The sequence below is a fragment of the Arxiozyma heterogenica genome (genome assembly GCF_036370985.1).
Source record: "Arxiozyma heterogenica strain weizmannii chromosome Unknown scaffold_17, whole genome shotgun sequence".
Taxonomy (NCBI): Eukaryota; Fungi; Ascomycota; class Saccharomycetes; order Saccharomycetales; family Saccharomycetaceae; genus Arxiozyma; species Arxiozyma heterogenica.
This window is the reverse complement of record NW_027042670.1, coordinates 628,026-640,692: the sequence shown is the minus strand read 5'-3', so window position 1 is coordinate 640,692 and position 12,667 is coordinate 628,026. Positions and strand designations below refer to the sequence as shown.

Here is a 12,667-nt window from a genome sequence, read left to right as displayed (position 1 = left end):
TTTTCTTCGTTCAGCCTCCTCTCTTTTTCGTTGAAATGTATGGGTTTCCCCTTTTTCTTTTTTTTTCTACCTTTTCTTTTTCTTTTTTTTTGTTTCGTTTTGTTTTGTGTTTTATTATTTTTTAGATTTTTGTTTTTCCGGTAAAATTGAAAAGAATAGAACAATAGACCAAATTGTTTATTTTTATTATTAGTAATAATTATTTAAGTTTTTTATTTTCCCTTTGTGTTTTCCCGTTTGTATAGAAAAAAAATTGTTTGCAAAAGAAAATAAGAAGGAAACAAGTCATAGAGAAAAGTGAGGTGATGACATTTTTGAGATAAAGAGGAGACAAGGGGAGGGAAAGAAAAGAAAAGAAAAGAAAAGGAAACAACTTAAGGGCAAAGATACACTTGTATTATTTATTAGAATGAGTGTGAACGTATTTAATTTGTAAGGGGAATGGAGGGAGTGGAGAGAAATCGAATATATGGTTATGAACTTCAATTAACTAAATCAAACATCGTTATGTCTGGTTTTCTGATACTACAGATCCTTAAAGACCACAGATATGGCGCCTCCAGTGATTCAGAAGAGTAGTAGTTTAGATTCTAAACTAGATGCTGCGTTGATCTTAAAACATTGATGAGTATGCTTGAAGTAATAATAATTCAGCAGTGTTGTTTAGTTTTAAATGATTTTTTATGCTTTGCTATAATTGAGGTGTTTCAATAATTTTTCTTTATTTCTTTTTTTTTTTTAAATGTGTATATGCAGTGTAGTATAGCTATGAATTATTCTTATTGTATATAGAGTATATAAATTTCTTTCTATTCTTAGAATTCTTGTGGGAAAAATACTTCGAACAAAAACCAAATGTTGGTCTTCTATATATACCGTCTTATGTAAACTGTTATGACTAGAATGTCCTATTTTAAGATTGATTGATAGTGCAGTGTTTTGTTTCTTTCATTGAGAAGACTGTCCTAGTAATTGGTATTGATAAAAATATAATTGATAAGAGTAGTAATCAACTTTTTTTTTTCCCTTAATTTAATGATATTTTGTACAGTCTATAAGCAAATATCTCAATGCAAGAAGTGGGTTCTTCACTTTGAAACTTTTTGTACTGTCCTCAAAATTGTTTATTTTTTGAGTCTCTCTACCTGGTACCCTAAAATTTTGTGTCAGGGGTTTTTCTCAAGAATAAGATTCTCTTACTTTTTTGGTAATATTTTTAACATATTGTTTCTTTTTTTGGTTCTTTGTGGTAATAATAACAGTAATGTTAAAAAAAGACCTATTCAGAAGTCTTAAAAAAATATAATCAACAAAATAGCAATAAGTTATATACATTTGGTAAAAAGCTCTCTTACAACAGAACTAATATTTAGTTCCATTGGTGATTGCATAAAATCGTTATATTATAGAGTCTCATTTAAGAAGAAGCTGGTTTGCCCTGTGATTCTTTAGGTTTTACTATAAATTAACATTATTTTCTTTTATTTATATATCTTATATATATAGAGAAAGTAAGCTAATCATACATTCTTTAAAATAATATAACATAACACATTAATACGCAACTTCTACTATTTTCTAAGAGTAAATAATTTCTTCCATAAAAATAATCATTTGAATATATATAATAACACTTTAATGTAAAAAATAATCCAGTTTAATCCAATTTAAGCTGACAAAAGGTACATAGCATATCTATACATATGTAAGAAACTAATAAAAAAGAAAAAAATTAAGGAGATTTAGATGAAAAATCTGTTTTTATGCCTCTTTCTTTATTTTTCTTTTTCTTTTCAATTACTAAAGACACTATTTTTCATATCAACTTAATGTATATTAAGTTCCCTTACTAGTTTTTACTTTTCTTCATTATTCCTGTTTATATCAATCATGTGGATTACTGCTTTTTAACGTGAATGGTTTATAAACTGATACTAATGAGGAATCATTAACTGTACATACAAGATCATCAATAATTGGATGCCATGCTACCGTATTCTTTCTTCCAAATTTACTACTACTGCTACCATTATTATTAGAAACACCACTATGGAAAAATTTCAAACATTGACCTTGTAATTCTTCAAGAGCTGGTATACTGTTTGTTGTAGTCCTTCTTACACGTTTCGATGTAGAATATTGCTGCTCATTATCATCGTCATTTCTAGAAAAGAAATATTCCATATCCCAATGATAAACATTTCCTGTATTGCCAACAGTTAAAAACTCTGCTGATGAAATTTTTGAAAATTGAACATCAATCACAGAGTCACCACCAGAATGACATAAACTGACCAATTCATTTTGGATTGGATCTTCTCCATTCTGCCTATACGATAGGTCCTTAGAAGCAAATTCCACAGCACGGATATCCCATAACTTAATAACACCTGTCGAAGTACCCGTGATAAATAATTCATTTGTAACCTGTGAAGCATCGAATGCTGTTAACTTACCATTCTTAGGTTCACTCAAAGAAAAAATAGGTTCATTAGCAGTTCTAACATCCCAAAATCTGACTGTATTATCGTCAGAACATAAACCAAATATATTATTATCAAAGAATCTCACTGTGTGCGTCACTGTGGTACCTGGAACATGTATTACTCGTAGTATTTCTCCCGGTTTACCAGAATTATCTACAATTTTCAATATACTATTTTCTTCTGTACCATTTGCCTGTGACTTAACTAACGTCTCTAAACTCTCAGATAATCCAAAATCAGATACAGCTAAATCATTAGGTCTCTTATGCGAATGAATAGCAGAAAAACTAGTAGATGGCCCCATCATCTCTTGTACAATATGAATAGGCACTTTTATCCCATCCCTAAACCAAGCCAATGACCCATTTTTAGACATAACAATAACTGTACTATCTTCTGAATCATCCAAATATGCCATTTTAGCTATGGTTTCTCCAGAGTAAATCCATTTAGAGTTCAGTTTTTTTGTGCTTGCATCTTCGAACGCGTTGATGTCTTTGTTATCTTTGTGAATAGAATCGCTGGTTTCTTTATTCTCAAATCCTCCACTAAGTAAACTTTCACTCTCTTTATAAAAGGAACCCAATGGTAAATTGCAGTCAATTTCATATATATCGCTACCTTGGGAATACAGTAAACTCGTACTCAAAAACCCACGTTCTTTATCAGGAATAACTTCGCTTCTAAATATGATAGTCTTATGCAATTTCCTCATATTATCTACACTACTAATAAAACTGGGTTTAAAACTGGAAAGATGATGATATAATGAAGGAGTAGATCTCCTCCATAAAGCAATAGATTTTCTTTTATGCTGAGTCATTTGGGTAATTATCCAATCTTATGTCCCTTCTTCTTTTATTATTATTATTTTTTTTACTGCTCACTATTTTAGTTTCTGGAATATCTTTGAACCTATCAAAGATGTAAATTTTCACTATACTTAATTGTCTTTGTAAATCGATGAATCTATGTATACAATCATTATTAGGCAATGGAAAAATAGTCTATAATTACCAAAAATAAGTAACTAGAATTAATCCTTCCATCTCAAAGATTTCCAAATTCAACACTTATGGATGAAACCCCACAAAAGGAAAAGGCATCGTTCAACTTTCTTTTTATTAGATTTTTTTCCTCGAGTTTTTCAAAAAAAAGAAAAAAAAAAAAGTAAAAAAAAAACCAAAAGCAAACAATATTAAAAACAATACCTTATTTTAAAACAAAAGAATAGAATTATAAAAGGCATAAAAAAACAAAAAAATATTACAATAAAAATTTTGACAGATACAGAAATACAAAACAATACATCAAAACTATTGTCCAAAATAGGAAAATACTTTTATTTATTAATTGATTAGTTGAGCAGTTTCTGAAAAAAAAAAATTAGGTTTATTCATATAGCAGTAGTATTGAGTGTGCTTAACAGATGATTTCAAAACGTTAGAATTCTCTATAAAGTCATATAAGCCCTAATATAAAATATGTATTGATAGCATAAACAAAAAAAATATAACTTTTGATATAAAAAAACACAATTATACTGATTCAAGAATTAGAAATGTGAATTACACAATAATCAACTGGTAAATAGTATTACACTTAACTAGTTGACTGGTAATGCTTGATTTTGCATAAATTTAAAAAATTTTCAAAAACAATTATAAGGACTTTATTCCATTCCCAAAATCTAAACCTAACTTAAAAGCTTGACATAAAATATATACAATTGTTAAGTTGTGGGCAAACATGTTATATAGATATACGTACATTAAAACAAAAAGAATAAATAAAACATCTTTTTCAACACATCGAGTTTATCATGAAATACTTCAGAAAAGTATCAAAAAAAATTGTTCAAAGTTTTCCTTAATAAAAAAAAAAACTGTTATTAAACATTTCGGCACATATATATTTGTCTAATAATTATGATAAATTGCTCTGAACCAGTACAACAGACAGGTATTGTATTCATTATATATTTCTTTAAAAGTTATTTTTTCTGTTCATCTTTATTATCTTCATTGTTTTTAGCTTGACCTGTTAAGAAATATGCTGCATTATATATCTTCTCTAATTCTTGTTTATTAGCTGCCACATTCTGAATTAATTCATCCATAGTAGCCATACCTTTGGCTTTGATAATAGCTCTCCTTAATTCTTCACCAGATGGAATACGAGTTAATATCTTGCGAGACACTGGTGTTGATGTACCTGAATCAAGATTTGGAGTAGATAGTTGAGGAACAAAATCTTGCTTATCAGATGCATACATGGTCTTACTCTCGTTATCTTCATCTTCATTTCTAATTTTAAACTCTTCTTCCGATAAGTCTTTATCTGAAGGATACATCGACCTTTGTTGCTGTACAAAGAACCCCCATTTATGTAGTTCACCCTCTTCCTTCTCTTGTAATTTATTTTGAAGTGATGTTGAAGACGTAGATTTATAAAGAATAGGTTTACCTGTGTTTATATCTACTATTTTATTATCATCCTCTGTTGCAACTGTATGTGGTACCGTTGAATCATTCTCGTGGTCATCTTCCCCAACCACTTCTGCCATCAATCTAGCCGAATCTAAATGTTTTAATAATGGCCTAGAGACACCAACAGATGTTATAGATTGCTCGTCTCCATTGTTAATCGAACTAACAAGAGAATCTTTGATGCTGTGAGGTATAGTTGGTGTCGATGTGGCAACCTCGATAATATTCTTCAAATTCTTTTCTAATAACAATAATCTTAATAAATTCTCTTTTTCCTTAGATGGTAATTCACCGGTTTTCCTTTTTTCAAAAACATTATCAATAGTTTCTTGAACATTTTGTAATAGATTTTCTAAGTTTTCAAAATATTTCTTCAATATATAATTCTTAGTAGCAACAAGATGTGGGTCTTTATCCATTAATGTGTTGTTGTTCAATTTTTTTAACACATCATCTGCAGTTTCAGCTACTAATGAACCATCAAACAATAATTGATCTTGAGAAGATAATGCATCAACCTGAATATCTGAATTAACAGCGTGTTGCATATTCTTCATTAAACACAATGCAATTCTAGACTGGATTTCGTCAGGTACTTGATCATAATCAATGTCCAAGGAAAATAAATTAGGAGAATCACGGACCAAAGCATACAATGTAGCCCAAACAGTGTTTCTTGTGAAAAACTGTTGCTTATATATATCCTTTTTATTACTGAAATTATTTTCATTCCTACTGGTATTGATAATACCATTACCATGAACACCACCACCATTGGATGTATCGTTATGTTTCAATTCATACAATAATGAGATGTGAGAAAGCGTTTTACATTTCGATAATATGCTACATAGTACGATAATTTGTCTGTACTTCAAATCATTATTATCAATATGAATTCTCTTTAAGTTAGGAAATCTAGGTAGATATTTGTAAAGATAAGGAATGATGCCAGGAAACACATCTGGCATGTTTGATAAATCTAAATATTTCACATTAGGTAACCTTGACAAATACTTTAACAATAATGCTAAATCTGTAACATTGGAAATATTGGCGTTATTTAAAGTGAAATATTGTAGATTATCAAACGGTAGGCTAGAAAACTTCTTGGCAAATATCCTTAAAAATGGATCCAAGTTATTAAAAGAAAAATCAACACCTTGTACAGAATAGCGTGACATCCAATCTAACACGGTTACTAAATAGTCTTCTGTTATCTCAGTAGCAGCCAAACCTAATCTAATCCCTATATTATCAGAGCCATTAAATTGCAACCCATTCAAAGATGTCACTGACAAACTTGATGCCTCCAAATAAGATTGGCGGTACTTCTCACCAAACACAGTTAACAAATTCTGAAATTGTGACAATGGAATATGAATTAACTTGATCCCATTTAACAATAATTCTTCTAAAGGTTTGCCTTTTCTTAATTTTATCACATCAGTCAAAAGGTCCCACTTCATATGTTCTCTATAATCCTTTAAAGATAAATCTGATTTCGTCTTTGTTTGTGATATATCTAACTTAGTTAAAGATTCATTCTTAAATAAAAACTTACAAAAAAATGGCCAATCACTTTGTGAAATGACTACATTTCTCAGTCCTATTTTTTCTAGGGTAGTTGAAGTAGCCAATGAACTCAAAACAATTCTAAGCATTCCCGAATTTAATGTAACGTTATCAAAAATAACATTATGGATAGGTACGATAGCAATAAAATCACAAAATGATAAAATATCGATTAAAGTAGGTCTAGGATTTAAAAATTTTAATACGTGTAAAGGGGCAGTCTTCCCCTTCAGTTGTCGTAATGTAGAAGGGATTGGTAAAATTTCCCTTAAATGACAGCATCTTGTATAGATGATATCCAGAGTCAATACAGAGGATGTGTGTAACTCTTCACTTTGTCGGAAATAATGTTCATGAACATTTAGTTGCTTATCTATATTATTATTTGATACATTAATAAATGTTGAATGGCCACCTATAGGATGCTCATCTTCAATATTATTACCATTACTATTAGTAACTCTTCTACTGTCATCATTTTTATTAGGGTCTATAAATAAACCAAACTGTTCCTTTGTCAATGAAAGAGAATTTCTCCTATGTACCCTTTCACTAAAACTTTTCACTTCTTTCGCCATCTTTTCAGCAGCCTTATGTGCTTCTTGTTGATGTTTCATAGATTCTTTCAAATATCTAGTGTAAACTTCTAATGCGTGTTTATACTCTTTAGAGTCCTTTGTAATTTTAAGTTGAGGATGGTTATGTTCATCACCAGTATTAGTTATACCAACAGATATTGAAGGAATATCACTTATCATATCATCTGGAATAAGAACATTCCCAACCTTAGGTTTTCTAGAAGGCAGTTGCTGTGCTGGGTCACCTTCAAATTTGTCGACTGCAAATGTGACTCTTTTTAATGGAACATTTAATAATTGACCCAAAGTTGGCTTGGATGACGATTGATGTTCTATAGATGCTGAAATGCTTTCATGAAGGGAATGGTGTTGGAATACTGGTGATGGTGAAGATGGAGACGCATATGAATGGAAATCAGGACTACCCACATGCAAGGGGATACTATTTCCAACGTTATGTGGACTAAAATCATCATCAATCGGGTTTGATGTTGGTATATGAGGTATATGCACACTATCTTTTTTATTACTTTCATGTTGACTATCATTTGTACTGTGGCTGGCACTTACACTACTTCTCCTGCTAAATAGAGAACTGATGAAAGATTTTTTTTTCCCTTCTATATTGTTATGGCTGTTATTAGTAGTAGACGTTGGTGTACTATTCATAATGTTCATAATATGCGACATAGAAGAACTTCTACTTCTTGTTGGAATATTTCGAGAATTACTGGACTTTTCAGGGAGAATGGCAGGCTTAACATGCTCGGAATCTGACAAGTTATCTAACGAGGCACATGATATGGAAGAAGATCTAGGTCTTCTGTCAACAGTATTCAAATGTAATTTATCTGAGGTAACAGTCTCATGATTATGATTGTTATTGTTATCGACTGTAGTTGTAAGGGTAGCTGTAGTTTTATTGGCAAAGGAGTGTGAATTTTCATTAGCCTGACCAGTAGTAGGTTTGGAATTGGTAGACACTATAATAGGTTTGAGTTTATTTTTTCTCTTTCCCTTATATAACCAATCTAGGGGGACATCAAAATCACTAGGTGGAGGTAAAGAAGTCATTGATATCAATACTAGCTTTCGTTCATATACACAGCCTTCTTTTATTCAACAACCTGAAAGGACTGAATAAGTAAATGAAACGAACGAACAAACGTATATATATACATATATATATATATATATATGTATGTATTTATATAAATGTACAAACCTTATCTTCAAAGTGTTATAATAACATAGTAATAACCTGGTTAGATCTTACCTATTTTAATATATCTTCTCTTTCTCTCATGTTGAAAAATCCGTTTTGTCTTGGCCCCTTAAATTTTCTTTTGATTTTTTTTTTTTACTGGTAGATTTTCTCTTTATCGAAATTTTCTATACGCAATGATAAAAAAAAGGCAAAAAAAAGAAAGAAAGGACAAAAGAACAAAAAACAAAACTAGAACAAATAAAATCGAACCAAGAAAACAAAAAATGTTAGTTATTTTCTCTGTTTTTATTTTGGTTCTTTAAAATGACACATTTGTATTGATACGAACCTGGATTATGCTATATATATAATTGAGGAAAGAAAAACAAGTGACAAAACATTTTAAATCGACTTGTAATTTATCTGCAACATTCCATGTAAAAAAAAAGGGCAGTTATTGCTTTGTTGTTTAACATAAGTCAAATCACTATAACACAAGATGATATCTTTGATAATATAAAAGAATTAAATAAAACAAACCTGATATCCAGTTTTGTTTTCGTTCTTTGAATATCCACTTTACAGTCTTGACTTAGACTTTCTAATGAAGTATACTTATGGTGACTATCACAATTAACGCGATGGATATCTTGGTTTGCACACATCCTGCAAAAAAAAAAAAAAAAAAAAAAAAAAAAAAGAAAATGAAGATAAACAAACAAAAAAAGTAAGAAGATAAAGATAAAATAAAATGAAATAAAAAAACAACACAAGAATTGAATGAAATGACCCGGAGTTATAACGACGGAGAAAACAAACCTACACAATTTGTTAAGTTTTTTTTTCTCCCGTCTCCTCCCCCCTCTGCACCTCTCTTTCTCCTTCATTTACTTCCATTGAATGAAACACAAAAAATTGAAATAATCATATAACAAGAAAAAAAATAATCGATAAACCGGGCCGGAAATAAACGTCCACGTGACCCACACCCTATTTTTTTCCTAATTTTTCTTGATTTTTCCTTAGTTTTTTTATCGCAGGAATTTAGTATTCAGCGTTATTTTTCCTTACTTGCGGTGTTTTCTTTTGTTTTCGTTCTTTATTTGTTTAGCGCGTAAAGCCCTGTCCTCGTAGGTCCCGGACGTAGTTCTGAATAATTTTGTGAGAGTAGAGTAATATAGGCCGGGAATAATACTCTGTGATTTCTCTCTGCTCTATCCCCAAAAAACATCAAGTGAGGTTGGTTTTAGTAATCGAAAAACAGTCGATTTTTGGATTCTGGATTCCTCATTTTTCCTCACACTTCTCACAACTCTTTTCCTTTTTCTTTTTTTCTTTTTATTTTTCTGTTTTGAAGGAATTAAAATTGAGTTGATGATTAATTAGATAATTCCTTTCCTTTGTGTTTTTCTTTTTTTTTTTTTTTTATATTATTTTGTATCGCTTTATTGGTTTAATTTTAATCACTATATCTAAATATATAAAAGTTACTTAATCATACGTACATACATACATACATACATACATACATACATACGTATATAAATATATATATATATATTTACATCTTGATCTTGAAACCAGATAACTTTGTTTTTTTTTTGTTTCCCTATAGTTCTCATCTATCCATATCTGCTACTATATTTGCAAATATACATACATCTATATTTATCAACGTAAACTATCACAGAGAGGAAGAAAACCATATATACACCAGAAACTACTCTATTGGCATTCATAACACGCAAACATAAATTAATATTACTGTATTATTACTATTATTATATCATTTAATAGCACCACTTATTAAAGCATTTAATAATAATGAACTCATCTATACTATTTTCAAACATACTCAAGCCAACAACATTTAGATACGTCCCAAGAAACATAATATCTTCTTCCTCAATAATATCGAGAAGACTGTATCATCCAAAAGTTATTGATCATTACACTAATCCAAGAAATGTCGGTTCTCTGGATAAGAAGGCCTCTAATGTGGGAACCGGTATAGTCGGTGCTCCTGCATGCGGTGATGTTATAAAATTACAAATACAGGTGAATGACGAAACCGGTGTTATTGAAAATGTTAAATTTAAGACTTTTGGTTGCGGTTCCGCTATCGCTTCTTCGTCTTATATGACTGAGTTGGTTCACGGTATGAAGATCGAAGATGCTCAAAAGATTAAGAACACAGAAATCGCGAAAGAATTGTCATTGCCCCCAGTTAAACTGCATTGCTCCATGTTGGCTGAAGATGCTATAAAAGCCGCAATCAAGGATTATAAGTCAAAGAGACACACTACTACTAAATTAACTTAAACTAGTAAATAAAAATAAAGATAAAAAATCAAATTAAATCAAATAAAAAAAAAACTATAAAAAAAGGTTGTAAAATGAAATATAATTTTAAAATCATATATGTAATAGAGTTGACGAACCACTGAATAATAAGCATATACATACACATCATATATATGTATATGTATATGATTAAATAGTATCCATTTGTAATAATATCCTGTTTCATATATATACATATATATACATTATCGTTGGCAATACATTTATTTCTATCAATCAACATTCTTTATTTTCTTATCTTCCTCCTTTTTATCAAGACTATTGTTAATGTATCCATTATATATAATGTCTTCCTTTTGATCCTCTTAAGCTTCCATTCGTATTTAGTGATGTAAAATATATTGATTCAAAGCTTTTTCTTTTTTTTTTCCCAGATGTTTTGTCAAAAAAAAAAAATTTACCAGTCGAAAATAAGAAGTGTATGCGCAGGAAGAGATGATTTAGATGGTAAACATATATTATTATACCAAATTGCAATACAATTCTTCCAGTTACATATCGCAACACTTCTAAACCAATCTATAGATAGAAAAAGACAACAGATAACAAAAAACAGATAGCAGAAATAACTTTTTCATTATGTCTAACACTTTATTTGATGATGTATTTACAGTGACAGAAACCGATCCGGGTCGTTATAATAGAATCTCTCGTATCGAAGCCATATCAACCACTCAAGAACAATGTAAATTGACACTAGATATAAATATTGAACTATTCCCAGTACAACCACAAGAACAATTAACAGTTACTCTAGCTTCTTCTTTGGATATCGACTCTAATAACGATGGCAGTAACAGTAGTAGCACTGGCAGCAAGACTAACAGTTGGAGACCTCCACAACCAAATGAAAGATCGTTGGCTGATGATTATGATTATGTCATGTATGGTACAGCCTATCGATTTGAAGAAGTTGCTAAAGATATCATTGCTGTCTATTATTCCTTTGGTGGTCTTTTGATGAGATTGGAAGGTAACTACAGAAACTTAAATACCTTAAAACAAGAAAATGCATACTTATTAATCCGTCGTTAAAGAAGATACAAATATACATACATACACACATAAATACGTACATATATATATATATATATATATCAATGCTTATCATACTCTAGTAAAACATACCACAATATTTATCATAACACCTGCATATATTGCCATTAATTGTCTTCTGTTAAATAACCCATCTTGCCGTATTAATATTAAACTAAATATGCCTAGTGTGAAACCGATCGTTATACCAATCAGCAAATCAATGTTATGTTTGAAATTTCCTATGGGTATAGAGTTAAATTGTTCATCTGCGCCATCATCTCTAACATCATTTTCCATCCATCTCTCTTCCAGTTCTCTAACTCTGTCCATATCAGTGTTTGGATTTAAATTATCTCCATTTTCATTTCCATTTCCATTATTACCACCAGAATTTTCATCATCCATATATGCAGCATGGAATTGTTGTCTTAATAAATTAATCTCTTCATCTGAAAAACCTAGTCCACGCAATCTATCAAACCCAATAACACCCATAGGTTCAGAACTATCATTATTCTGGTTTGTTCCACCCAATGTATCATCCCTTAAATCATCATTAATTAACTCTGAAGGTGATAATGATTCAATACCAACCATACAATGAATGAAAAATGGATTATTGTTAGGGCCATTTGTATTAAAATATTTCGATAAACTTGATTTAAATCGTGATTCGTTGATATATACCCCATTTTTCAAAAATTTTAAAGATTTATCGCCACATTGTTGTGATCTCAATGATCTAATATTACGTCTCAACCATTTATAATCTATATCAGACGGTATATGAGAAATCACTAATGTGGGTATTGTATCATCTGAAAATATAACCTTAATCTGTTTAGTACCAGTTTGATTTGTGTTCTGACTTACCGGTAACAGGGGTTCACTTGACATTATTAACCTAATGAGTAAATTTCAAATAAAATT

At 30.2% G+C, this 12,667-nt stretch overlaps 5 protein-coding genes across 5 annotated transcripts; 2 read left to right on the top strand and 3 right to left on the bottom strand.

The window, feature by feature from the left end:
• Window positions 1–1,884: 1,884 nt before the first annotated feature.
• PWA37_001607 (uncharacterized protein) lies at window positions 1,885–3,309 on the bottom strand (the record flags this gene model as incomplete). Its single annotated transcript, XM_064858227.1, has 1 exon — window positions 1,885–3,309. One exon carries the CDS (start codon window positions 3,307–3,309, stop codon window positions 1,885–1,887), a length of 1,425 nt encoding a protein of 474 aa, XP_064714934.1.
• Window positions 3,310–4,479: 1,170 nt separating this feature from the next.
• HER1 (Her1p) lies at window positions 4,480–8,202 on the bottom strand (the record flags this gene model as incomplete). Its single annotated transcript, XM_064858226.1, has 1 exon — window positions 4,480–8,202. The coding sequence occupies one exon, from the start codon at window positions 8,200–8,202 to the stop codon at window positions 4,480–4,482; it is 3,723 nt and encodes a 1,240-aa protein (XP_064714933.1).
• A 1,957-nt stretch (window positions 8,203–10,159) lies between these two features.
• Window positions 10,160–10,657, top strand: ISU2 (putative iron-binding protein ISU2; the record flags this gene model as incomplete). The annotated part of the gene is made up of 1 exon (XM_064858225.1): window positions 10,160–10,657. One exon carries the CDS (start codon window positions 10,160–10,162, stop codon window positions 10,655–10,657), a length of 498 nt encoding a protein of 165 aa, XP_064714932.1.
• Window positions 10,658–11,278: 621 nt separating this feature from the next.
• RPB8 (DNA-directed RNA polymerase core subunit RPB8) lies at window positions 11,279–11,734 on the top strand (the record flags this gene model as incomplete). The annotated part of the gene is made up of 1 exon (XM_064858224.1): window positions 11,279–11,734. The coding sequence occupies one exon, from the start codon at window positions 11,279–11,281 to the stop codon at window positions 11,732–11,734; it is 456 nt and encodes a 151-aa protein (XP_064714931.1).
• A 72-nt stretch (window positions 11,735–11,806) lies between these two features.
• Window positions 11,807–12,634, bottom strand: DSC3 (Dsc3p; the record flags this gene model as incomplete). Its single annotated transcript, XM_064858223.1, has 1 exon — window positions 11,807–12,634. The coding sequence occupies one exon, from the start codon at window positions 12,632–12,634 to the stop codon at window positions 11,807–11,809; it is 828 nt and encodes a 275-aa protein (XP_064714930.1).
• Between the last annotated feature and the right edge of the window lie 33 nt (window positions 12,635–12,667).